Here is a 27,837-nt window from a genome sequence, read left to right as displayed (position 1 = left end):
TTATGAGACAGACATGACACATGAAAATTAAAAACAGGTTCCTTGTCTGGAATACAGAGAGGGACTGGAGGGGAAAAAGGAAAAAAACAATGTGCCATGAGAGTGTGCGCCCAGAGATCAGGGTGGAGGGAAAAGGGGAGGAAAAAACAGGATGAGACGTCAGAGTCATGTCATCCGGCCCAGAGTGAAAACAGCTTTCATCAGTATGAAAGACAATTAATTTGCATAAATTTACTGCACAGTACAATTGAACTGTGCTGCTGTATTTCAGGACTGGCAGTAAGGATTGCTTCATCTATAGCCTATATGCTTACAGACATTTATCAATAATTTACAATATTCCCTTCTGCAAGGAAGACTTTGTAATTGCCCTTGCATTTCACATGACATTTTCTGCAGGTATTACATTCAAGGAGAGACACAGAGAATCAGGTTTTAAATGCACAGGATTTAAAATTTATTTTGTAACCCATAATCTAAGCTCTCAGTAAGAACAAGAAGGTATTTCCTATGGTCAAGAGTATCCTTCTACATGTTCTGCTAAACACAGAGGATTCAGAGGTATTTCAAATATCTCAGTGCTCATCTGAGTGCATCCCTCATTCAGACTCACCCTCCACACTGCACAGCTCAACAATTTACAAGATCACCAGAAGCTGCAGTCATTTTGGTCTGTTTAACTTTGAATATATTTTTATTGCCATGTATGCATCATATACTATACTGGGAACAGCACAAGCAGAGCAGAACACCTCTGCCTCAGGAAGAGTGCATAGCAGATGTAGTCTCTGAGCTTTTGCAGAGGTCACAGCAGGAAAAATCACTTTTACTTTGTCTGGCCTGATGTTACGGGCTGAGACAAATAGGCTCCCTGTTTTAACCAAGTGTACTTCCTTGGTCAAAGGGTTATAAAATGGGTAATTTTACAAAGTTAGGTAACACAGCAGGTGTTATATTTACAGCTATGTGAGCATGAACAGAAAGACCTGAGGTAATCAAATCTCATGCTTGAAGGATAAGAGGATTCATAAGATGATCACCAGCTGAGATCAGGGTTTATCCCACACCCCTTAGACACCAAGTAATCAGCCAGGTTCAAATGTCTTTTTTATGTACTTTTCAATTTCTCCTTCTTCAAGGCATCTGCTGCTGGAGGTCAAATAGAGACCAAGATGATGATCAAGGTCCATTTGTTTTACCCCATGTAAGCAAAGTGCAGATGAGACAAATACCTCAGCACACACAAGTAATGGGGAGACAAGCCTGGACTAGCCAAAATGCTTGTAGTTCTCCAAGCATCTCAAACACACACCACAGGCTTCCACGAAACCCAAAGCACTCCTCCAAGCATGTGAATGATTCACTTTTGCTGCTTCTCTCATTGGTAATATCCCCAGAGTTAGCAACATTCTTGAAGTAAACATGTGTTCCATTGTACAGAGATAGACTATTTCTCAAACAAGTTCACCTCTGTGGGATCTTTTGGAACATGTAATTTTAAATTAATACCATCACAACCATATGCATTTTATGACAACCTCTCGAAATAAATATTTTTAAACATAGATGTTGATTTTATGGGAAACTGAATGCCAAGAAGCAAATAAGTATAAAAATATACAACAAAAGAACAAAAGCATTTCCTTTGAATGAGAAAAGCCATTGGAAAGGAACACCTAAGAGCCATTTTTATAACTTCTGTTGCACAGCCTACTCAGGACATGCAATACACAAACATCAATTGGCTCTGTCTGTATATGCAGTTACCCCAGCTGTGATTGCAAGGGAGTATTTTCACCAGTAAACAACCACTACTGTGCCTGTTGAGCCTCTCTGCACACACAAATATCAAAAAATAAACAAGTACCACAAGAAGTATCCAACCATAGTGAATTTTTAACTGCCTTTCTCTGCTTTGCAGCTTCTTCTTTTAACAGCTTTAATGACCTATTTATGTTTTTTTTCTTTCAGTATTAAAAAATGCCACAGTCAGCAATTTGCTTGTCAAAGGTATGCTATTTAAACAATAAAAAAAGGGAAAAAAACCAAACAAAAGTCACAATATGCAATAGTACCCTTCAGCCAAATCCAACTGCTACCAATATCAAAGGAATTGTCATCATGAACTTTAAACAGGACTAAAAATCATATCTAAAACTATGGATAAAAACAGCTTTCAGACAATGAGAGAGCAGGGGAACTGACTGTATGAACAGGAAAAAATATAAATAAAATTACTAAATTTAATCTACATTCATTGACAACCAAGATCAGGACTAAACTGATTGCTTCATACTCTCCACTGCTGCTCATGCAGAATATCAGAGGAGACATCCATCTCCGTTCAGTCTGAAGTAATTAACAGTGAAATAAAGGCAAGAACGGATTTTCTTCATGGTACTCTGCAAAGAGGAACAAAAGGGCCCCAAGATAATATTAATTCTGTGGGCTTAAAAAAATCCTTATAAGGTTTGGAATTTATTTTGGTTTTTTTCAACAAAATAATTTGGAAAATTGTTTGTTTGAGCCAATCTTTTAGAGAACTTGTTAAAGAACTTGCAAGTAATGTTTCCAGCCAATGCTACTGGCATTCCATATTGCTCACATCCCTGCAAAAACACTCTTGATTTGCTTTGAGACAGGATCCCATTTCAGTTGTCTTGAAGGATGCTAAAAATATCACCTAGTAAACTGGACTTGTTCTTGTGTGCATACAACCTTTCACGTTTATATCTCACCCGCAGAAAAAACATGAAACCTGATTCAACTTTGTGCTTAAATGTAGGCAAGGGTAAATATAATGCTGTCTTACCAAAAAAATCAAAAAGAGGTGGGAGGGATGGACAGTGTCCACTTTTGTCACTCCTACATGCTACCAGGTAAATCCATTCCGATTCACCAAAACTTTGGTAAAATGAATTAACTTCATTTGTCACCACAAGGAAACCATGAGGATTTACTCATGATATCACTGCCAGTGTGTTCTGCTATCTCTCCAGTAGAGCCAAGAACAATCACTCTCCTAGTTTTTTTTGTACAGTCTCTACGAATTAATTCAGAGACGGCCAGGGTCTGTGTCCTCAATCCAAAATCTGAAATCTAAACATTAAGAGGTGGTTGGCACAGAAGATTTGTAGGGACACACTTTTAACACTGAAACCTTCAACCACCCTCACACCCATCTCCTGCCCGAACTACTGATGGGTGTGCAAGGTAACTGGACCCAGGGGAAAGTGAAGGATATAGGCATTATTCACACTTTATAAGATCAGAACAACAGTGGCCAATGCTGTCTTACCTTTCTTTTATGTTTAGAAGGGAGAGAATGAAACACTGGATAAAGTTAATATATATTAACTGTGAGGAATGCATGCTGGTTTGGGAGGTTTCATTTTCTACTAAGGTCTCTGAATTTTACAGTTGGGAATAGCAGCCTGAGCCATAGCTTTTTTATATGCTGAACAAGCATCTTAAATATCTTATATACGTTTTGATTATGTCGAACTGTTCCAGACATGAAAAGACCATGGCTTGCTTTTTGCTATACAGCAAAGGCCACAATCATTTATATGATCTGGACCCTCAGCAAAAGAAATCCAAAACAGATTTCACTTGGTAGAATATGAACAATATGTTTCCTATATTACACAAAATGTAGTTGGCTTTATATGCAACACTCCTCTCATCTTGGAGGAACTTACAATTGTGCTTTATATTGCAGTGGGGGGATATCAGAGCAATCCTGCATGTTTAATGCAGTTGCTGTGCAGTTATGCTGCTCTAAAATGAATAGGGAATTTACTTGTGAATATACAGCACTCTATTAAAAATATCTTTTAATATCTGTATAATCAGGCACCACTTTCACCATCACCTGGCATATGCCCCCTAATACATTTCACGTTATTCAACTCATCAGCTCTGGAAGAATTAATTGAAAAGATAGCCCTGAGATGTGAACCAACACACCAGCTTAACCAAATGCAGGGTTAAACCACAGGGCATCTTCTAATTCACAATGATGATCCTCATTTATACCTTCTGTCAGCTGGAAATAAAGAAACACTTCATATCTTCAGGCTACAGTCAGGCATGACTACAGGATAATTTGTCTATTTACAGTCTGATTTCCACAGCAGCATGAGATACTAGGGAACCAGGCAGCTTTTTTTTTCTATTTATTCCCTGCTTCCTTTTAATAACCTTCCTGTGGTAGGGCAAAAAAAAAATTAAAACTCCTCATCACCCTGCAATCTCATAGAAAAAGACCCATTGCTTTAGGGATGACATTTGTGACACCTTCCTCTCAACTCCAGCCTGGAGTCTCACACTTCCTCCCCACCCCACATGTGACAGGGACCAACAACGGACGCACAATAATCATAAAGAAACGTACCAAGCTCTCATCCAAGGCTCCAATCATGCACCAAGAACTACTGGGTTAACCACATATTTGCATGTTTTAATTGCACTTTCTTGGCCTTTAAAGACTGCAGTGGAAAACAGGCAGCAGCTTGTTTTAAGTGGATGCAAACTTCAGAGGAAGTAGTGAAGGACATTTGCTCATTTCACACCGTGGGTCAAATTCAGCACGCCTGCATTTTTGCACAGTCATGCTCTTAGAAGAAGAAAGCTTTTTTTTTTTGTTGTTTTGTTTTTTTTAAATCCTTTCTTTCTTGAAAAGACAGCAAGGCTTTCTCTCATGTACTGGGAAATGTCATTCTTTGTCTATGAAGTTTTACAAAAACATAAACAATGAACTTGAAGCAGAGAAGTCAATTATTGTACAAATGACTTAATCCTTTGTAGTTGTCCTTCATGTAATAAACAAATTGTATTTCTATTCTATACACTGCTTAAAGGCAGTGCCTTACAAGGGATATTCTAAAACACACCATGTAAACATTGCTGTAACTTGTATGCTGTTTTTTGTTTCCCTTCTGAGAAAAGGTAGTGCTGCTTTGCAAAGACAGATAAGATGGGACAGAACTGCTTCACTCTGCAGCTATGGATTAGTCACTTAAACCTCCCCAATTTCCAGTCTGTCCATGTGTATAATGGGGCAGCTCTGGCCAGGATTGTTAGGAGGATTAACTAAGTGGCACTGAAAGACTTTGAAATCTGCTCAGTAAAAATTATTTCTATAAAAGTGCATGTGCATAAAGTGCTAATTGATGCCAGCTGGCCTTTCATCCTGGGCAGCAAAAACAGCTTCTTACCACACACATTTCCTTTAGTGGGCACTAGCGGCATTTTTTTCTTATTTCTAAATTCCTGGGGTTTGCCTTAAAACATACAAACCATTTGATTTTCAGGAATTCTCCATTTGGAGATTGATACAGCAATGTATTTCAAAAATTACCTTGATTAACCTTGCACAGACACTAAGTGTAAACATTTTAACACCTTTCAAGCTGAGAAATGAGCCCTATTTGCAGAGCTCAATTCTAGATTCAGCAGTTTGCATCTTAGAGTCTGCAGTGCCCTGTTCATAGAAAAACCTGACAATCAATTTACCATGGCCCCTGAAATGAAGCAGAAATCCACTGTTCCTGAACTGGCCTTATCTGAAAAGGCAGCATCAAATGAAGATACATAAGTAATTATTTTTAATTTCATTTCCCCTCTGTGTTGCAAACAACTGTTTTTTCTGGAGCCCCTCCCTCAGCTGCAGAAACTTGGAAATGCTCCACCTGCTTATGTTTGCTGATAGACGCCAGAGGAATTTTCACTTCATCTGTTTCACAGATGCTCAGACTCTTTCCTCAAGACACATCATACAAAAATGTCTCCAAAATAATTAGTAGGATTTTAGTCAGCATGACCGTGTGGCTGCACGTAAAGGAATGCTCAGACAGCTCTTAAGAAATCGAAGCTCTGGAATGAGTGTCTGGGACCTTAACAGCACTTATTTAAATCTTCCTGCTTGACACATTTATAGTTTTTCATGTAGTCGAAAGGGCAAAGGGGTTGGTATGCAGAAAGCTGCTACAATGTGAGAAACATCATGTACTTCTATAACCTCTTGTACTTATGCTGACATGAAAGCAATAGCCAGCAGAGAACAAACATGCAATCTAATTCAAAGAGGGGGGAAAATTATGAAAAGATCTCATTAAACATTGTCTCTGTCTCACTTCAAAATAAAATTCACTACCTACCTGAACAAAAATAACCTATGAAATATGTTGCAGTAATATCATGTTTAATTGAAAGATGGCCCCGCATTTGGCCATTTGCCTGGCAGTGCAATCATCAAGCAGGGCTCTTGACCATCCCAAGCCTGCTCCTCCCTCCCTGCCCTTCACCATGCCCCATCAGGCAGCTGAGCCAAGGGCAGCACATGAGGACTCACTGCAAAATGAGGGCATGCTAACAAATCCAAAGAGACAGCAGGAGTGCTTCGTGATAGCTCACAAGGCTCACGCTACCAAGCCCAGGGGATAAATCACCTGAACATCTCTGGTTGCACAGTAGCCTCCCTGAGAGTCCTCTAGTGCCACAGCGAAGAACGCAAATTACAACCCTTCTGTCCAAAACGATAGGAATTTAATTCCCACTGCATAAACTCTTGTTGAGAATATTTCAAAGGGTCACAAGCCACCAATGTCTGATTTCAGGCCTATTGTCACATGCAACTGTCCTTTAAAAGGTCAGGAAGGGGGATCTAAGGAATGGGATGGCTGGGATGGCCAACCCTCCACCCAAAGCCACACCAGAGAGCTTTTGTTTTCTTCTGTTTCTCTTTGGATGAAGGAAGGGCTTATTCCTGTTGGCTTAGGTTATCAACATGACAAAGGATCAAAAAGCTGCAGGTGTTCACACCACAGCCCGCAGGCACAGGTGGGTTGCCCATTTCAGGGATGGTGAGGAACCTGGGAGCACACACAGGAACCCTGGGACTCCTCCCATAGTGGCCCTGGCCCCTGGATGGGGGCACTGCCAGGGTCACAATCCTGAGGCAGAAAGCAGTGGCCAGGAAGGGCCCTCGAGGCCCAGGACAAAGCCGACACGTCCTCACTCTCCTCTGTACCCAGATGGCAGCAGGGGCCACCTGGCCCTAAAGGATGGAGTCGTCTGAAGGTAGAGGACACACAAAAACCATCCCTACTCTGCTGAAAATGGCCAACAACCACCAAGGAACAGCAGATACCCTCACTACAGCCCTGAACCAGAGCCCAGGGAATGCTCTGGGAGGTGACAGCCATGCTGGGCCTGGGGCAGCCCTATGACCAACAGGTGTAGTCAGCATCCCAGAGAGGTACACAGATATCCCAGATCTGTGGCCTGATCAATTAAAATTTATTTATTCATTTATTTACCTATTTAACCCAGGCTCACTTGCTTATGACGGCACCGCACACAGAACCTGAAAAGTTGACACAACTGCAGCTGCTAAGCAGGACCAGGACACAGAAAACCCACCATTTACCTTCCTGTCCGTCTTTTATTTAGTGACCCACAAACAAAATTTTTTAAAAGACCACATTTTCATCTCAGGTAAGCATGCTCAGGAGCATTCAGTGGAGCACCACAGCAGCATGAGGCAGCAGCAGCCATGCCCAGGGAGTTGGGTTTGGGCAGGCCAGCGAGTTCCTTGGGGGCTGCAGCCATTCAACAAAGCTCCATGAGAGGCATCACCCCGCTAAATAATGCTCAGTGGCTGCTGGGGTGCCACTCAGGGCCCTGGAGACCACTGGTGGCAGGGCTGGGAGCTGGGATGCACGGGCGTGCACAGGCACCACAGCACGGGGCTGCCTCCAGAGATGTGCCTCCTGCTCTGGCCAGCACCCCGTGTTAGACCCCTTCAGGGCACTGCTGCAGCAACAGCCAAGCTGGTCCCTTGCTTTGGGGACCTGAAGACACATGCTGTCTGCATAAAACTGATAACAGTGAATAAAACCCTATATACAGATAAGGAAAGTCGTGCAGAACAAAACCCTTACAGCAGTCCATCAGTGTCGCTGGTAATTAAAGTCATTCAGTTTATCCTCACTACAAGGAAGTGCTGTAAACAGTTCCAAACTTAACTTCCACATACAATATATTTCTTAGACGTATATCGTTTCTCCCATTTGGGAATGCAGAGTGACACAATTTATTTGGCCTTGTATGAAGGCCTGCAAATGTAACTCAAAGCAAAGCTCTGGGGTGAAAACGCACCTTTCTTTAAATTACTATTACACTTTCATAAAAATAATTTCAAGAATTACTTAATATTTTTAACATTTCTGCCTAATAACAAATGACACACAGCACTGGTTCCCATAGGCTGTATTCAATTACTTTGATTTTATTAACAGACTGCTTTCAATCAATAGGAACTCCAAGCCACATGTCAAACTAGAACACCAGATTCTTAAATGATCTAACTTAGCATGGCAGTTCAGTCAAAGGAAGTATGCCAATTTATACCATAGCAAAGCCAACCCAAAAACTGCATCCCATTAATGATAATTCCCATGGGGATTCTGGCCACTGTGGTTACAAACAGCTGACAAAGCTGAAGTGTATTATTGCACTATTTGTAAGAATGAGTCAGACATCAGCACAAGGGAATTACTCCCAGCCTACAGATAATTCAGTCAAAAAAGCAGCTTTCATAAAGAACTAAAACCAGTTTGGTTTTCTGTTCATCCTGCTCCAGAGAACACTCAGAATCCACTTCAATGATAGTCTCAAAATAATCATAACACACTATATTATTTTGTTTTCTATTTTCTGTTATTCTGTTTTCTATTTTCCTTATCATCTCTCCCAGTTTACTACTCTGTAAAGACTGTACCAGTCTTTAGGAAGATATTTCTCTAATCTTGGAGATATTAATTTAAATATCTTTCTGACTTGAAGCTTGCTTTCCACCCTTTTCAAAAATAAACTGGGGGATAGGGGACCCACAACAAACACTGAAATAAAACAAGTCCCCAAGGATGAAAAAAATTCCATCAAATAACTACTCATTGACAAATCTTTCTCAGCAAACAGTTCAATGAATCTTCAGTGAACTTTAGAAAGTACATGTATAAAGACTCTTCAAACTTGTTTATCCTCCAAATTTTGCTCATTTAAGTTAGTTCCCTTCTACTTTAAATGTTTGTGTATGGATATCTATTAAATATAAGGTTATCTACATCTCAAGTTTGGGATTATAAAATGCAGGTCACTGCCATGCCATTTAAACCTTGAGAGCACTTTAATCAAAATATCATGTCACCATGCCCTAGATGTTTAATTCAATAACTCTTTTTCCTCAGAGTGCTATGCTCTAGCACTCAGAAAGCAATCCTGATATCTACCAGGCAAAAAACCATCAGCTTCCAAATGGGATGGACCACAACCTCAGTGGGTATTCTGTTTCATCAAAGTTAACAGGGTACTACCAATTCAACATTAGTTTTTCATTCACTGATAAAACATGATAAACTTCATTCCAAATCTACATTGCTGTGAAATTCAGTATTTTGCTTCTGTGGCAATATGTATCATTTAATAGGATCTTGCTGTGAAATGACTGTAGGTGAATATCAGAGATTCCTGTGGTAGCAATACAAGGGAAGTTCTTAACTTAGAAGTACTTACTCATCTTCCAAACCAGACAGTAAATTTTAGACTTGATCTGTCTCCTTTCTTAGAGAAAAAAAAAACAAACAAAACACCCTCATACTTCTGTTGCACCTGTTATGCCTATACAACCTCCAGTCCCAGAGAAGAAAGCTTACTGAATTACCACCAGCCTCGAGTCAAATATTCACAGTAGTTTACAATAAAGGTAATTGATCAGCAATAGATAGTATGCATCAGGCCTTAAACTTGCCCAGAAGCATTGTGGTGGTGATTGTTATGAACTTTTAATTAACTATGCAAAGAAAATAATATTTTATTGAAATAAATAAATGAAGTTATTAGTCTCAGACACTGACATCCAGATCCTGGAATGGAAAAATTTATTTCTCTTCTGAGCTAACATATTTATACATCACACTGCATTGCAGAATATATTGCAATAGCACAAGGAGAACAGGATTACTTCTGGAACTAACAGAAACAGAGGTGGCACAAAGGACCCTCCTTTCTCTTATGACATAAAGCATTTTGGATTGCAACACTAATCTACATTCCAGCAGCCCGTGCACTACAGACACGGCCACTGGTACCCCATCTGCAGGAGAATGAATCTGTAATCCAATTTCAGCTGCTTGCTTGCCCGTGTCGTTTGCTCCAGTGGGAAGCTTTCAGCACACAAGACTGGCCCCAAAATAAGTACTGCTGAGTTTGGGCATAGTACAGCTGTAACCAGAGATTACAAATTCCCAAGAAGGCTCATGTTGGCTCAAAGTAGCCTGAGCACTGGGTACCCAGTGCCAAATGCAAATTTTGCAGTATTCTAATGGAAATCAAAGTAACAATATCCATGGCTTCAGGGGAAGAGCCACACAGAATACCTTCACAGAAAAAGCACACATGCCTTTGTTGTGAAAAGGCACATCTGAAAAGATCTGCCAACACCTCTCCGGCACATTTCATGCTGGTGAGTGGGGAGGGGCCCATTGCAACAATACCGGGGAGCAACAACCGCAGAACCAGAAGGTTTTTTGATTCTGTTGAAGAATAACTTCATGGCTATGATGGAAGGGTGCTTCCTCCTCCTCCGAGAGCCAGCTCACAGCAGGGTCCCTAATGCCCTGAGGGCCATGGAGAAGCAGCAGCCTCCTGTGTTCTCCAGCAACACAACCACAGCTCCATCCTTACGCTGCAACAGCCCCACAAGGACGGAAACATTTCTCAAGGACACACTAGAACAAAACAATTGACAGTGACTGCAGCATCTGCTCACCCTAGCCAACATAATAAATTTCAATCTCATTTTAATTTGTATATGTATAAAGCTATTAGGTCTTAGAAACTTGAACTTTAATTACTATGGAAGCAATTAACTCCTATGACCAGAAGGCTTTGCCTGAACAATTGCAATGAACACAGTATTTTCTGCAGCATAAAAAATAAATACCCTGACACATCTGTAGCTATCTAGGACCTTGCAACTGCCACTGTGCTTCACACTGGTGTCCTGGCTTTGCGCCAGGTTGCAAAAGTTGGAAATTACTGGCATAAGCTGTGTGACATTGTATATATGTATAATTGAAGATTATCTCCTAAGGTATTCCCTAAGTTTAGAATTTCAAAACTTAAATATTTCCTGCTGTACAGAGATTAAATTGGTTTTAAAATTTAAATATCCTTTCAGAGGAAACTATTTTGGTACGTTATCTCCTACAAAGACAGCTATAATTTAACAACAGTCCCAAGTACCCTGCAAAGTGGTATTTCTGAAACTGACAAAAGAACTCACATTTGTGTTTCAAGATACAGAAGTATTCTGTGGAGCTTTGTGCATCAAAGGAATTCCATTAGCATATATTGCTTTTTAGTACCTTCATTCAATGCATTACTACTTAATAGAAGTATGCATTTTAATTCTCATCATCTTTTTCAGTTTTCCCCTTGTGTATTTTATCCACAGTAGTGTGCCCACACAGCTTTCCCCGAGCTCTGGTGAGCTGATCTGACCTCTGCAAACAGGGCTGCTGGCAGAGAACGGCAGCTGAACAGCAGGGGACAACAAAGCTGCCTTAGAAGGGGCTTGGGGATCTTTCTGGTTCAGAAATACTTCAGAGGTACAAATGACCCTCAGTGAGGATGTGACTGAGCATTCACCTGCACACAGTGTCTGGCCTCCTCAGCACCTCCCAAGCTTCCCTGTGCTTTTACAAGCAAAGGTGGGAATTCAGAATGGACAGGGCTTGTTCTTAACCAAGACAGAGAGCATTTTTAATTCCTGTATGTTGGCATTTTACACCGTGCTCTTTGAATGCCAATCACTATTCTCTTCCATAACTGAAAGAAATATAAACTGTTTATAGTGCCTTATCTTAAAAGGCTTCATTTAGATGACTTCTGCTGATAAATACCACTTGCTAACAAAATCAAGGGTCGATGACTTCCCATTCAAGCTTTTGTTGAATCAAAGGCAACTAATAATGTCAAAGCTCTGAAGCCAAAGGAAGTGCTAGATTTCAACCAAAGGGATTTCTGTTTAAGTTAAAAACATTTTCCCAGGCTCATGCATGGTCACCCACTTTCTTCACTGGGACCCAATGCATCCACTACAAGGACAGAACTGCAGCAGTAAGAAGAAATGAAATGTACACAATTGTTGTGCAAATGATGAAATACATGCACCAAGGGGAGGAGCAAAGCACAACATCCCAATGGATGCTGTGACTATTTATACCCTTGCATTTTCCAGGGGATTTTATAGTTTAGGGGTTATTTTCTACTGACAAAGAAAATGGGCTCGGACACACATACATCCGATCAGTCTGCCTTACCCAGTGCAACCTTTCTGCTCTTATTTACTCATGCAAGACAAAGCAGTGCTGGGAACAGGTCTGTCCACAGACAAATCCTGGGACCCTGAGCCTTGCTCTGTGGAACTGAGGAGACCTCTTCAACACAAACTGGCAGCACTGGGGCAGGGGGACCTCTTTTCCCAGGTGCCTGGTCTGTCTGCAGGGTTCACAGCAACGGGAAGCCTTCCCATGCAGCCCAACAAGCAGGGACCACAGTCTCCTCTAGTCCTCCTGGGAGTGTGCGCACACACACAGAGCTATTTTCACAATATTTCACACATCTCTGTGAAACTCAGCTCACGCCTGATCTTCCTGAGATCAACATGCTCAGCCTTGAGCTCCCTCCCTCTGGAAGCAAACCCAGGGAAACCACAGGAAGAAGACCCTGAACCCAGGGTATTTCCAGCCCTTTGCTGGCCACAAACACGCAGGGCAGTTCCCAGAAATCCTCCCTGTCACCAGTGCTCTCCTCCCAAGGTGGTGATCTTATTCTTTTCATGGAGCTCTTTAAAACTATTCGAGATACACTTTCTCAGTGAAAATCCAAAAGGAAACCGAAATAGGCAAAACTGATTTCCGTTAATTAATATACATATATTCAGAGCAAGGTTGCTCCACCATACGCAGAAAACACACATATACTTTCTCCTATGAAGGTAATTAAAGCAGAAATATGAAGCTGACTGCAATATATGATAATTTTTAGATGGGATGTAAGAACTTCCTCAATAAAAAGATGCCCTTTACTTGAACCACGGCTTCAAAAATGTCGCCAGCGCAAAAGCTGAAAAAACAAATACCACCAACAAATCTGACAGGACATAAGACATAACTTCCACCTCTCTCAGTATACATTATTCTTACAATGCCAGTTTAGCAGTAAGCAAATAAAGTTATGCCAAAATACATCCAACACAGCAAAACTGAATAGTGCAGAAGATACTATTTAAAGCAGGCTCAGTTGAAGATTAATTCAATTGCTTTACCCAATTTATATTCTCCACCTAAGACTCCTGGACATCAGGAAATGAAGCATTATGATGCTTTAACAACCTTCTGCACTTGCATCTACCTTTCATGTTTCTATTAGATCCTCTGCACTCATTTAAAGTATAAATTCTCACTGACATAAATGGGTTTTCCATGCATGTAATTTAAAAAATCATATGCAAGAAAGACTCTTTCCTAAACTGAGAGCAGCCAGTGTCAAACACCCTGCAATGATTGCTGCCTGAGGGCTGCTGCCTCCTGCACAGCTATTCCACCTTGCTCACAGCAGAGCCCACAGCAAAACTCAGCAGCCCCATAGGTACCAGCCAGGACCTTGCCATATAGGCATGTTTTGAAACAGAAATGAGCACATGCAACTCTCCATTTTCAATGTTAGAACAAGATTCAGACAATAAAGTCATGTTTCAAAGTTTCTGCAAGCAGTTTACTCTTCCACAAATTCAGGATTCATTTTTTGCTTTTTTTTTTAAACCCAAAAAAAAAGGTAAAGAATATAGTTCATCTTTATATAGCATACTTATTGGGTTATGAGTTTATTTGATGCACTTCACCTTTGGAAAACACATCATTACACACTCTGAATCTCTCACCAACCAGCGCTATATCTATATCTAAACATAATGAAGCTACTAAGTTTTGCCCTATGCAAGAAAATGGTAATGAAGACGAGGCAGCTAATGGGACTTATGTTTACAGCTGCACTCAAAGCAATCATCCTTGACCATTCATTCTATAGATGAAAAGAGAGCACTTTTATTAAGTTTTAGGAGTATAAAGTGAGGTGGTTTTAAGAAAATGCGCAGCTTCCAGTTCGCTATGGTTTCAGTAGCCAAAAGAGCAATAAACCTTCAACAGGAGTAGGCTTTTTAAATTATTTGTGGAAATTTAAGTAAAACACAAGGTTTTTAACTACCCATTTATGTCATCTGGATTTTACCATCCCAGAGAGACTATGGATGCATTTTCAGCCAGTTTGAGTCAACAGGACATAAAACCAGTGAAGGGTCCCTTGGTCTCTGGGTACTGACACGAGGCACAGTGTTCTTGCTGTGTTCTATCCGATTCAGTATGAAGACACAAACCAACCCATAACAGCAACACAATTACAGGGCAGCAGAGGGAAGCCATTTGCCCATGCTTCAGTGACCCAGAGCTAAAACTTAGGCATTGGGGACCAATGAAGGGGAAGAGGAATGAGGCTGAAATTGCCACCACCAAAACCAGTCTGTATGGGCTGTCTGAAACTGGGAGGATGGCTCATCAATATAAACATTTTCTGGATGCTGAAGGGCCTCCAGACCCAGGAGATGCTGTACCCCTGAATGCTCAAGTGGTAACAGATTTGGCCACTGCAGGATGAGCTGATTAGGATGGGACACCAGTGGAAGAGCTTGCATAGGTCAGAAATGCTGGAGAATACAGCTTGGGAAAGTCTGGTCTACAGGGATAAAAGGAACAACATTGTAAGTTTTAAAAATGCAAAGACCAATAAAAGCAACAACACAGCATTACTATATTTGCTACAGAGGCATGTAGGGTAGAGTAGAAATGGAGTATTTTGCAAGTATGTGGTAAGAGACAGTCCTGCTGCAAGGCCTTTGCAATCAAAATTAACAAGACAGAAAACCAAAAATAGGCAGTAATATCTGAGAAGACATTATTCCTAAATGACTGCCTTACACAAGGAATTAGAATCAGACCAAGGAGGGCAATTTTAAGACAATGTTTCAGGGTTTTTTAATATGTATCTTAATGAGAAACATTGTAATTCTAAAGATAATAATTAAATCACAATCAATCTTACTCCCTATTCATCCTATAAGCTTATTACGAGCTTTCCCCTATGTCCTAGGGTGACTTTATGACGCTGAATTGTATTCCCATTCATCTGTTTAGCCCTTGCAGGCCAAACTTCCAGTTTCTGCTGCACATCCTGCTGCTCAAAGCACATGAGGCAATTTCATGTGCATGGAGTTTCATTACTAGGGCCCAAAGGTGATGGAATTGTCTCTAATGGTGAAAGCTGCTTTTGAGAGAAAAAGAAGAAAAATGGGAGAAAGACAGAGAGACAAAGGGAAAATGGAAACTGTTGGCAGCAGCCAGCAAAGCCAGGAGAAAAGGAGGAACAAGGGCAACAGGCTGTGGCTTTGCTGAAGGGACCAGAGCTGCTGCTGCAGGGCAGGCACAGGTCAGGGCATCTCAGGCACTGCCCAGCTGCCCCAGAAAACACCCCAAACCCTGTTCATAGGTTGACAAACATGTAGCAGCATCAGAGTTACACCAGTCAAGCTTGGTGTCCAACTGCTGACACTACACTGGTGCCACAGAAGCCCAGTGGTGGCTCTGGCCCCACTCATCACCAGCCTGAAGCCAGCTTAGTCCAAGAAACACTTCCCTTTTTGCTTTGGGAGTGAATCTATTAAGCTATTCTGAAAGACCAAACTCTATTTATGTTTCTTCTTGTCTACTTTTAAATCTCCATCAGTATGTGCAAGACTTGTTTTTAAAACACTATTACCCCACAAATGCCATTTATACAAATTGTTAAACAAGACTTTCATCCATCTTAAATTACGATACACCATCACAGAGGTTTCCACATCATACCTTCCACAAAGCCTGAATTAATAAACTCACAAAATCAATCCAATAAGACAGGCAAGCAATGAGTATCATTCCTGTAAGTACTATATCACTAAAATATATTTTCCTATTTCATTAAAGCACACTCTTAAGAATACAACTATTTGCACTGTTTATGCTCCTCTCATCCTCTGAGGCTGCTGAGAAAAGCTTGTCCACTGGTGGGAACTGGAGGAATAAGATTGCCTGACCCAGTGCTGATTATTCAGCACTGACTTCACTTCCAATAAAAAGGGAAAAAAATAAACCTATTAAACCACTTTAAAAATTGCAGAGAGCATTTTTAACCTCTGTCCTTTTGCATTACTGCACCAGTGCCTGGAAAAGCTACAGCAGGAGAGAGAAAGTCATTTAGGCAGCTCCCTTCGTGCCACCACCATGGCTCAAAGGGACAGAAATCAAGAAACATTAGAATCAATATAAGCCGATTAGGACATTAAGGAAGAACAAACCATGCAGAACTTAAACAAAATCTGTTACAAGGCATGGAGAAAGCAGACATTTAAGAGTAGAAAGTAACTTATTTTCTGCAGATACTCCAGATTTTGCATTTTGCACCATCATCTGGTGGTACTTAGTGCTGGGATAAGCAACAAGCAGGCTTCCAGCTGAAACACAGGAGTGCCCATTTGACATGAAATACCTACAAGGACTACCACAGTCTAATCCTAAAGATCTGAAGAGAATTGATGTTTTTTTCTATACACACATCTAAATCACACTCATACTCGAATGGAAAACATGCTCTACTAAAATAAAATCAAATCAGAACCTGGGACTGAAAGTGTGGTCCAGTTACCAACAAAAGATTTATTCTCACTCTTTTTTGTCATTCTCCAGGACAAGGTGGTTTACCTTAAGCTGAGGTTTGCCATTTACAGGCATACAATAAGGCAGTTAGGTGTTCTCATTCTTTGGAGCAGCTACCGACCTTAGCCCCTGGTGATCCAGCATTCAGAAATGCCCCATCCATGGCAGGGAAGAGGCAGGATGCACACAGGATGTCCCCAGCTGTGTGTCCCAGAGAAATGGCAGCTCCCTGGGCACCGCATCCTAGTGCTCTGCCCTGGCATCCTCAGCTGAAGGAGGATGAGAAGCTGCAGCTCCTTGGGCCAGAGACCTGCCTGCAGTGACTGTACACTACAGCTCAAATAAAGCAAATAATACCCCAGGAAAAAGCAGAGAGGAGGAGTACTTTATTGGATCCAAAAATCCTGCTAGGGTATGGGCTGTCTGCTGCATGGGGCTGCACCACTCTGATCCCAGGGCTGTCACTCCCCACTTGCAAACAGGGCTGGTGGGCAAAGGAGGGAAAGAAGGTGCCCTTTGGGAGCTACAGCCTCCAAGTCAACTCACCTGACTGAGCAACCAGCACCACAAACTCCCAAATGTGTGCACCTAAAGCTCTGTGCTGCAAATCAGTGCTAACACTATCCCTTTCTCCTGCTTGGGGGAACCATGTCCACAAGTCTAGAAGAATGGGAAGGACAACAAGCACATCAGAGCCAAGCAGGCAGGTGCAGACATGCAGTTACAGAAGGAATGAGTCTCCAGCCTTCTGTTACAAGTAAAAAAATATATTTGAGAAACCACAATGGCAACAAAGCTGCATCAGATGCGCAACTGGACAAGAAAGAAAAGCTCTCTGAATTTGTTCAATTGTTTAACTTTCCAGATTTGGTAAGGGTTCCCCTAGATTACTTCAAACTAGACATTTTCCTGCTATTCTTAAAACCACCCCACTGAATTACTAAATGAGATTAGATCTCAGCAAAAAAAGGGGGTTTTTTTCTTCAAGATTCAGCAGCTAACTGCAAATGAAAGCAAAAAGAAAAGCCTGTCTTGTGATGAAAGGACAAGTAAAAGAGCAATCACATCAGAAAACCAATGCCCAGACTCTAAACAGCAAAGCAATTGCATGTGTCAAGTTCCCACAACAAGATGGTGCCAGCTAAGGCTTATGTTAAAACTGTGCAATACAATTAGATGTCTGGAGCCTCTGTCAGACAAATGATGCTATCTCATTAATGGGATTACATAGAAAAATTGGAGGGATTTCAGTCAAGAGGAATAAAATGATTAAGGATCAAAAAAGCGTGACTCATGAAAGCAAGTAGAAACTGGATGCGGTGCTCTTGCCTGAAAAGCCCAAGAGTCAGAACCAGACAGGCCTGGTGGTACCAGCAACACCACAGCATCTCCTGCCTCACACCCAGAATAACAGGAATTGATCAGACCTGCCAGTGCAAAAAATCAAATTATAAAATTCTAGCTTTTTTATGGCAACGCTACTGTTGTATCAGTCAGCAAAAAATGAATAATCGGAGGGGAAAGAGGACAGGGAAGTTAATTACCTACTAACAGCTGGCAGGGAGACCACATTTAGTCAGAAAAAAAGAGGGGGAAAAAAGGGTTGTGACTGGGTAAAATTGAAGCCTTTCAGTTATTAATAGGAGAGAATTTCTTAGCCACGGGAACAACATACACATGGCAGGTACTGAAAATCACAACAGCTGGATCACCTGAAGAGAGCCTGGCCACTACCCCAAAACCACCATCATTGAACTCCAGCACTGACAGGAGGCAAACTAGCTATAGGGGAAGGGGAGAAGGAGAAACAATGCAAGAAGGAAAACAGGGGTGTTGTGCTAGATGTTCCCTAGTCAGCACTACTATGCTATTCTGCAGCAAAAATAAATGAATAAATAAAAGAGATCTAAATATAGAATGAGATTCTCTTCACTGAGGGGTTCAACATCTCTGCAATTTTTTTCCAATTGAAGGACTTTAAGTTGAATAAAAAGCTTCATTTAAATTCTATACACATTCACAAAGATAAACTGATTTCAGAAAGCATTATTATGCCTGACCTCTCTCACTGGGGGTGAAAGCCAGATACTTTGTGAACCATTTTGATTATACTAATATTCCCTAAAAATTCATTAGGTGTCAACATAAAGGACAAAAAGCACCACCATGGAAGAGCAGATGCTGTGAGCTACCATACAAAGCATATTAGGGTTGCTTCCCCTGCATTCCTCTGCATCAGCACAGGGCAGCTCTGCTTCAACACCCAGCAGCACAGTCCTGTTCCTGGCTATTGTGACAGGCAAAGAGTCAAACACTTGGGAAATGACACTTTCCAAGAAGAAACATTGCTGAGGAAGTGCCAGGCCTGGGGGTGCCCAAGTAGAGTATGCCAAGAGAAGCAGGGGAAAGCAATTTCTTCCAACCCCACTTCACTCACATCTGATCCCCCAGCAAGGAGGAGTGTGTGTGCACATGTTTGTGTAGACACTGTGGCAGGGAACATTTAATTGCACTTTGGATCTTATCCAGCACACATAGCATCCAGCAACAGTTCTCCTGGAGTTAACACTTTACAGAGCAGGGGAGTTTGAATTCCAGTTCTCTCCATTTTCTCCAAGACCCTGGAGGGCAGGTGGACACTCCCTACAGCTGGCAGCCAGGCTGGGTGAAGGGGAATTGGCTGCCAAGCCCCCAGCTGGCAGCACAGGCCAGACTGGTACCCAGCTCAGTCTGCCCGTGGCTCTGCAAGGCCGGGCGAGCTCTGTGATCAAGGAAAATGACTCCAAGAAAAGATGCAAACAGAGCAGATTTGTTTCCTATTTTCATATGGTTTCTTACCACAGAAGAACACACTCGAGGCCCTTAAGTGATTACACTTTTTAAAAGAGGAATAGCCTTTGCAGAAGCTCTGCTTTGATGTAACAGGGCAGATTGATCTTGTTGCTTAACCATATCAAGTAAGTCTCCTGCCCCCCTTTTTCCTTTTTTTTAATCTTAAAAACCCCAAATAAACAAAGAAGTAAACCCAACCAAACTAACCTCGAATTTTAAGCTGCAGCACTAGCCCTTACAGAAAAAATGTCAGTGTTTACAACCAGCAGTTCATCACAGGCTATTAGAAATCCTCCACAATTTGCATCATGACATGTAACCCAAACCTTTTCCTCCTGAAACCCAAAATTTCTGGTCAGAAATGCTCAATGACTTTTTTGATTCAGAAACTTTATAGTATTAGTAGCAGTTGATGGAATTTCCAGCATGGTGTTGGTTACTTGGAGCTCTTTAGAGCTCTCACAATCACATGAGACACCTGCACAAGTGGTGTCAGTCCCTCAGTTTACATTTCTGAGTACCTTGCATCCAGTGTGAGTCCGGGTCTTCATGAGGGGAGTTGTGGTGCACAGCTCAATGGCTTCTGGTTCATGGAAGATCACTGTCGGGAGAGGCTCTTTACGAAGAGTTAGGACATTCAACTTAGTCTTTAACATGGTCTGAAAGTGCTAAACAGAAAAAGAAAAGAAATTACCTCCAGTTCTAGTGCAGAAAAATGAGAGTTAATAATTGGATGTGTCTGCATGTTTTACTTGCTGTTCAACGCCTCACAAGCTATCCTGGGGAAAAAGTTCTACGACTTAAGAGCACTCATTACTATCAGCAATGTGGAAACTATTTTTAATTAAAAAATACACACACAAAGTGAAAGAATTCATTACAATTCACATATTCTCCACAAAGGGTCTAAATTCAACCTCTGGTCAATTGCAATTATATAATAAAGTAGTTCCACTACTAATGTCCACAGAGAGGAAGAACAGGGGATCAAAGATCATGAAAAGATTTTGTTCTCCTTCCTCTGTACTTAAATCTCATCCCAGTGACCTTTGTAGACGTTACCGTTCCCACTGAGCCGTTACCAATGAGCTGAATCCCTCACTGGTTTACCTTTGTCCTGTGAATTTTATATTCTCTTCCTTTGTAAGCAATAGTTCCTGTAGCTCCCAATGTAAATGTCACTCTTGGTATCATTGAATAGATGTCACTCAAAACTTGTCACTTTCTTAAACAGACTCCCCAGACTTAGGTGAAGTACTATCCAAGAGGACAGTAAAATCATCAAATTAAAAGTTTCTCAGCAATTGCTTAGAGTGAGTAAAGTCAATTCTCGAAAGACTTCCACATCAATTTTGTGGAATCGGGGAAGTCAAGTGAATTTTTTTTATATATAGATGTTTCTTTGAACTGCCCTTCATTTGAGAAACTGAACATTTTCACATGCAACTACTTATCTAAGGGAGAAAAAATGCAGACATGAGCAAATCAAGGTAGTAACATGCCACGGCACTGTCTAGTGAAATATGACTTTATCAAAACTTCCTAAGGTGACTCTTATCAAGCAGCAGTTTTTAGACATATGTGCAATGACTCCAGATTACTTTCATCAAAACTAAACCATTTGTTCTGACTTTTGATAGGAGATTCTTAACTTGCTTTGCAGCCACTCCTTTTCTCAGTCTCCACTTTACCTCTGCAAGGCAGACAAGCATTACAGGGTCTGGCTTGCAGAAAAAGAGATGCTAAGTGATTTCCCAGAACCATGCAAGAAGTCTCTATCAGAGCTAGAAATCAACACAGGTCCTTGTTGCTCAGTCCTGTACTTTAGATGAAGAGAGTGTCTATTCAACATTTTATTTATACACAGGGGATGAATCAACTATTTAGATACTATGCTGGTTTTCTATGGATTTTTTGTGGATATGAATATTCCTTTGAAAATAAACTTGCTACCAGATCATAAATACTTTATCATGTGCCAACTGAAAACCTGTTGATACACTTTTGTAACAGTTCAGTCCTTAGTTCGTCAGTGTTTAGGTCTAATAATTGTTATGCTACTGGAAGTACAGCACTTCAAACACTCTTAGAAATATATTCAAGGCATATACTCTAAGAGTCTGTGAAAATAGTACTTGTTTACCTATTTCACACATGAAGTTACAGCCTGCTAACAGCAATACTTTAGGGCCTCTGTGGTGTTTGTGCAAGCATTCAAGTTTTCACCCCAGTGAAGCGCTCTACTCATACTATTTTTCACCTGCTCATCTCCTCATAGTACACGTTACCCCGTTCACTCCCCCAAACACAGCTCAAGCAAAAAAGTACTCCATTTAAGATTATTATACACTAAAGAATACCCTCTGACATGTTTCTGAAGATAACAGACCTCTTTGACAGCCAGGATTACTAAACTGACTGAGAAAACCTACTTCATTTTACCTTTAGGTTGCAATTGACAGCCTTTTGTTTGGAGTTTCCTAGGCCTCTCCAGTGGAGCTGTTAGCAAAGGCTGAACAGCAGGTAAAAAGCCATGGTGGGTACAAAACAAGTGGAGTGTTTGAGATGCTGTGTTTGAAGGAGCATCACGGATTATCAGCTGGGCTGGCTGGTCCCACTGATTAACTGCTGCCTACTACAGCTTGACTTGCTTTTACTTATAGGCTCTAGGTCTGCTAACCTGCTGCTGAAGTTGTATTTCTGGAAGAGAAAAAATGGAGAAGGCAAAGAGTGCTGGAGCTCTGACACAGCCAAGCACAGGTCACAGCGATTTCCCCTGCAAACGATCCCTTTTCAAGCCTGGGGTAATGCTGCCTCCAGGGCTTTCTGCTATGTCTTGTGCATGCAGGGGGATGGGAGAGGTAGACAGAGATGAAAAAAAATGATCTATTAAGGTTAAGTCGTACTGTTTTCTAAGTGAGCAGATTTTGGATCAACAGGAATAATGGTTGTGAAATAATCAGGTTGAAGAACCTGTCCTAGCATTTAACTTTTCCCTCCCGAGTGCTGAAAGAGCTCTGTTTCCACAAATGATCAGTTTACAGGACTTCTCCAGTACAGAATGGTGCTTCCATTCGACAACAGATGTAAAAAAACTCCATTTAGCCCTCCTGAGCAGCGAACCTGGACCTGCAAAATGGTTGTTCTACTCTGCTAACATCTCTATAAACTTCAATGGGACTACTGACAGAAAGGGCACAAGTTGACCAAAATGAAGAAAACTACAGAAATGATCTTTTTTTTTATGTTGTAACAACCACATATACAATCTTAAACAAGGAAAAGCCTACTCTGTGCCTTACAAAGGCAATTCAATACTTGCATGAGCAGCAAGTTGGAGCGGTTGGGTGCCAAAAACACAAGAGCACAATTGGCAGCAAACAGCTGATCAGCTGCCAGAGAAGTGCAGAAAGGACTGGGGGTGGACACAGAAATAGCCTTTGCTTCGGCCCACAGGGCTAATGCAGACCACGCTGTGCTCCCTGCACAGGTCATGTGATGGCTGCCATAACAAAATCAAATCTCTGCCAGCAGACATCACACAGGGAACCCCCAAATAAGCACGTTATTTAAACACGTGCCTAACTTTCACTATGTGAGCAGTCACAGTAAAGCACACGTGGGTAGTCAATGGGATTATTCATGTGCTTTAAGCCAAGAACAGGATAAAGTGCTTTGCTGAACCCATTTCTTGGGTTTCCACTCCAAACTGGCATCTCCTGCAGAAACTCTTGGCAAAAGTTGATCTATAACAATAGCCAATGTATTTTTTGAGAAGACGCATTCACTCTCCACTGCTGTGAACTCAAAATATTTCTTTAAAGTGCTTTAAGTTCACAAAGTTCTTGAAAAGCACGACTTTGGCAATCCGGTGAATAAAGTTTCAGGGAACATTATACCATTCACGTTTCATGTGCCACAACCACTAGGTTCATTTGGTGGCTCTTATACTGAAATTCATCATCAGGAGATATTCGTAGCTGGCATGATTACACCAACAGCTCAAAACTAAACATCGCTCATTCTGTACCCATTTAGATAGTGCTACTGATATGACTTTATATTTGAAAGAAATACAAGGAGTAACATAAGAAATGAAAATACCTTAAATGCCAAAGAAAGCAGTCCTGTAATTACCAGTCCTGTAATTAGCATTGTATTTTACTAGCTGCTGAACATTACATCATTCAGAGCAAAATTTAAGTAATGCTGACAATAACACTGGACAATTATCTCAATTCAAATCCATAGTTTTGCTTGTTCAAGGATTCAAGTTCCATCAGTTTATTTTGCTTAGTTTACCCATCTTAATGGCATCCTTTCCCCCTGCAGAAGAAATCCAAATGGTGCACAACTGGTAGCCCAAACCCATAACTGGCTAAGACTCACTACAGAGGTACTGCCTCCTTGGTGACCTCAAAGTGCTCCCTGTTCCAATGAAAACCCTGCCATCACTAACATGCTTAGCTACGGTTAACTGAACATAAGAATCAAGAACTTCTATGTTGTTTAACATATAGTCTGTTATCAGCTCAACAGTCACACATTAGCTCTAGAATAACTAGTTCAGAACATTCAACTTGCAAATTTTACGTGCTGCATATTTAGTTCAGGCACAATTTCTGTTGCAGTTAAAACTAAAAATTAACAGCATGTGGGTTTTGGTTTAGTTTGTCAGCAAGAATACAGTCACTACCAGAACTCAGGCCAAATATCTTGGAGAAAATAACTATGATTCCATGCAAGGAAACATGACTTGGAGAAAATTATGCACTGAAATTTGTAATAATAATGCTCTTCATCTTCAGGTCTTGACAAAACAGTCACTGCTGTTCACAACATTGAGTATTCAGCAGCCAAGCCTAGTGGATCGGATCTTTAATTTTCCTGATGGAAATAAAGGCCCAAACTCAAAAAATCTAAGAAAGGGTTATATAGTGGATAGGAGTATAAAAATAAATGTCAAGAAAGAGGGGACTGTAACGCCTTGTAACCTCTGATCCAACAACAGGAATTGAGCAAAATAAATACATTTTACAAGTTGACTGGGTTGCAACATGGTGATTGAAAGAAAAGTTTTCAGCACCTTAGCCCTCATCCCCCATTCTCTCTTAACGTCAGCACTACAATCAACACATGACTGCCTAAAGTGGCATCACATTTCCAGATGACATGTACTTGGTCAATTTCGCCAAAGATGCACATTGAATCCAAACCCAAAAATGAGAGGATGTTAACTTGTGAAAAAGAGTTATTCTAAAAGTTCAGACTCTGCCAGAACAAGAAGCAGTCCTCTGGGTAATTCATCTTTCTACAGCACCTACAAAGGAATTCCCACATGAAATCCATGTTTGTGCATCAGCAAAAGATGAAGGGAAATTAAAAAATAGTATCTATAATCCACTATTTCAGCACAAATACCTCTCTACCTCTGAAACCCATTTAGTCTTGAATGAACCCAGAATTTTTCAACAGCATCCTACAGCAAGGAAAAACAGCCTAGGAGAGGAAAGACACAACCAAGTGAATGGAACTGCAAGAGAATTTTAGAAAGTACAAAGGTTCCTTTTCGCCTTCTCCCAGTGGAATCTGACTACCAGCACGTCCAGTCTCTAGGTACAAGAGGAGATGACAACACAACAGACCTTTAGCACTGTGGCTACCCCATGAGTTACACGAGCACAGCTGTGACCTGAGGACCACCCAACCCCAAGCCTCCAGCTTTTCAGCAAGGAAAGAAGGATTCTGATCTATATGAAAACTGATCCATCTCAAGGTTTTGTTTTGTTTAAAGCCAATCTGTCCAGTACAGATAAATGTCATCTCTGATCCATTTCTTGTAAAACAAATACTGCTAATACAATATAAATGCTTTCCCTCCCTCACATTAAACTATATCGTACTTTATTTATTTATCCTTTAGTTGCAGTTCGTATAAACACTGAACACTGCAATAAAACCCACTACAGAAGGGATGGAAGCAATTTATAAGATAAAGTCAGAAATAATCCCATCAGCAGCCTGGTCTGTAACACAAAACTGGCATGCACAAACCCAAGACCATGTTACAACTATACTCAAGCTGATCCATCCCAAGAAACCTTCTTGAAACCAATCCAGAAACCTGGTTATTGAAAGCTTATCTCATCTAGCATCTCAAGACCTATATTTTTCCAGCCTATCAAAACAAATCCATTCAATATCTTTCAGGTAACAGATGCTATTTATGTGAAAAATCATATAATTATGTCTGAATTTTCACCTTTCAATCACAAAGAAGTGGCAACATGCAGAAGTGGTAAGACAGGCTTGCCTGCAGGCACCCTGTGATAAATTTTGTAAGTAGAGGAGCTTGGACAGGCCTATGGAACAACTTGGCATCACTCAGTGGGCTGAGGGCATGGCACCCCCAAGAATCTTGAGACAAAGCATCTGGGAAATGTTCCACAAAACAAAAACAAAAACCAACCAAGCAAACTTTTTCCCCCTCTCCACACGTCCAATGACCATGCATGGCTGCACATAAGAGACTCAAGCAGTGCCTGCCACCACTTCCCCTCTCACGTCCTCATGCTCCTTCCACCCTACCCAGCAGAGAGCAGAGGAGAGAGATGGCATGGCAGAGGGAGTTTGGGCACAGGAAGGAGTGATCTGCATTTGACAGGATAAGCTCTAATCTTTATGACAGAAGAGCAAGAGAAAGATGGCATCGAAGCAAACAGGGCATGAGACAGGAAAGGAAAGCACCAGGAGAGGCAGCACTACGAGCAATGCTGCCAGGCAGGGCCCCTCCTGGACTTCTCCTGCAATTACTGAGGGTCATAAGGGAGTCAAGGATAAACTCTGATGGAAAAACCTGTAGTATACAGAAACAATAGATAATGAAAGGAAAGGGACACAAGACTGCAGACAGAAAACATGATAAAGTACACAGGAAACCAAAATCAGCTGAGTGTCAAAAAGCCTTCCAGCAAAGATGCTACTGGATCTTTGCATGCAAGTACTGAGCATTTTCCATCTCACTCTGACACCAACGTCTCAGAAATATTCTTTTTCCCGTGGTGGAGAGACACATCTCTTAAAAACACATAATTATCAAGATTTCATAAATAGAACCGGCACTCCCTATCAATAGCTGTGATCACACAGCTGCCTGTGCGACGGTGCTCACATTGCCTTGTTTTCCTACAAGTTTAAAGAATTCCTGTTTCCTCACAATTTAATTCATGTGAAACGTTTTGTTCTCAGACCCTGTGTACTTCAAGTTTGCTCTGGCTGAATGCCCCCATTCTGTTGCCAAGCTTATGTGATTCCAATCAGCAGGATTGCTGCCCAAACAAAACAGTCCCAGATACAAACACCCTCCAAACTGCAGGGAACTTCAGAGCCAGATGAGAATTTCATGACTGATCCTCTAACATCTCTCTATCATCAGTCAAACTAAACCCCAACCTAAACAAATATAAGTACACAGGATATTCAGTTCCCAGTTTAGTCACAACTACTCAGAACATAAAGCCTCACTACAGAGATCCACACCAGAGTAGGAAGGAAGGAGTCAATACTTCAGGACACTCAAAATCATGACAATAAAATAAGACCTCCCTAAGACATGAGTGGAGGAGGGGAAAAAAGTCACAGTACTACAGTAAAATGTTCTTTCATCAGTCTCTACATTACACTTAAATTTCCAGGTTAATACTTCAGTGGAAATTAGGCATGTTGGACAGAAGACAAACATCTAAATATACTTGTTTGGATTTGGGCTTTTACAGTATTTTACCTACTGATGACTGTTAAATATATTTTGAAAAAAGCTGTGGTTTCCAATGCCTGGTGTTCATGGCATATATAGTTTATAACAGAACATTTTTTTAGCATCAATAGAAATAAAGCATAAAAAAACCTTGACCAATATATCAACAGAGCTGCTCTCATAAATAACTACTACCAAAATTTTGGCCCCAGAAATTACTGTTAACTCTCAAAATCTAATAACTTTGTCACAACTGAACTAGTTCTGGAATTTTAAACTAGATTACAGTTTCAAAGACAGCAGAATTTCTCAGAGGAAGCAGAAGAATTTTATCAGCTCCAGCATTCTTCAGGACAAATGGCAGTCAAAATACAA

General features: G+C 41.0%; 1 protein-coding gene across 5 annotated transcripts in view; it reads right to left on the bottom strand.

The window, feature by feature from the left end:
• The window catches only part of PID1 (phosphotyrosine interaction domain containing 1), an 83,865-nt gene that overhangs the window by 29,998 nt on the left and 26,030 nt on the right, over positions 1 to 27,837 (bottom strand). For all 5 annotated transcript variants that reach the window (XM_041414499.1, XM_041414502.1, XM_041414500.1 and 2 more), the window contains exon 2: positions 20,228 to 20,374. In XM_041414499.1, coding sequence (XP_041270433.1) covers positions 20,228 to 20,362 — 135 coding nt within the window. In that variant the 5' untranslated portion in view covers positions 20,363 to 20,374. The remainder of the gene's footprint in view (positions 1 to 20,227; positions 20,375 to 27,837) is intronic.

Source organism: Onychostruthus taczanowskii, unplaced genomic scaffold (assembly GCF_017590055.1).
Source record: "Onychostruthus taczanowskii isolate IOZ18803 unplaced genomic scaffold, ASM1759005v1 scaffold45, whole genome shotgun sequence".
NCBI classification, from domain to species: Eukaryota; Metazoa; Chordata; class Aves; order Passeriformes; family Passeridae; genus Onychostruthus; species Onychostruthus taczanowskii.
This window is presented reverse-complemented; position numbering and strand designations above follow the sequence as displayed.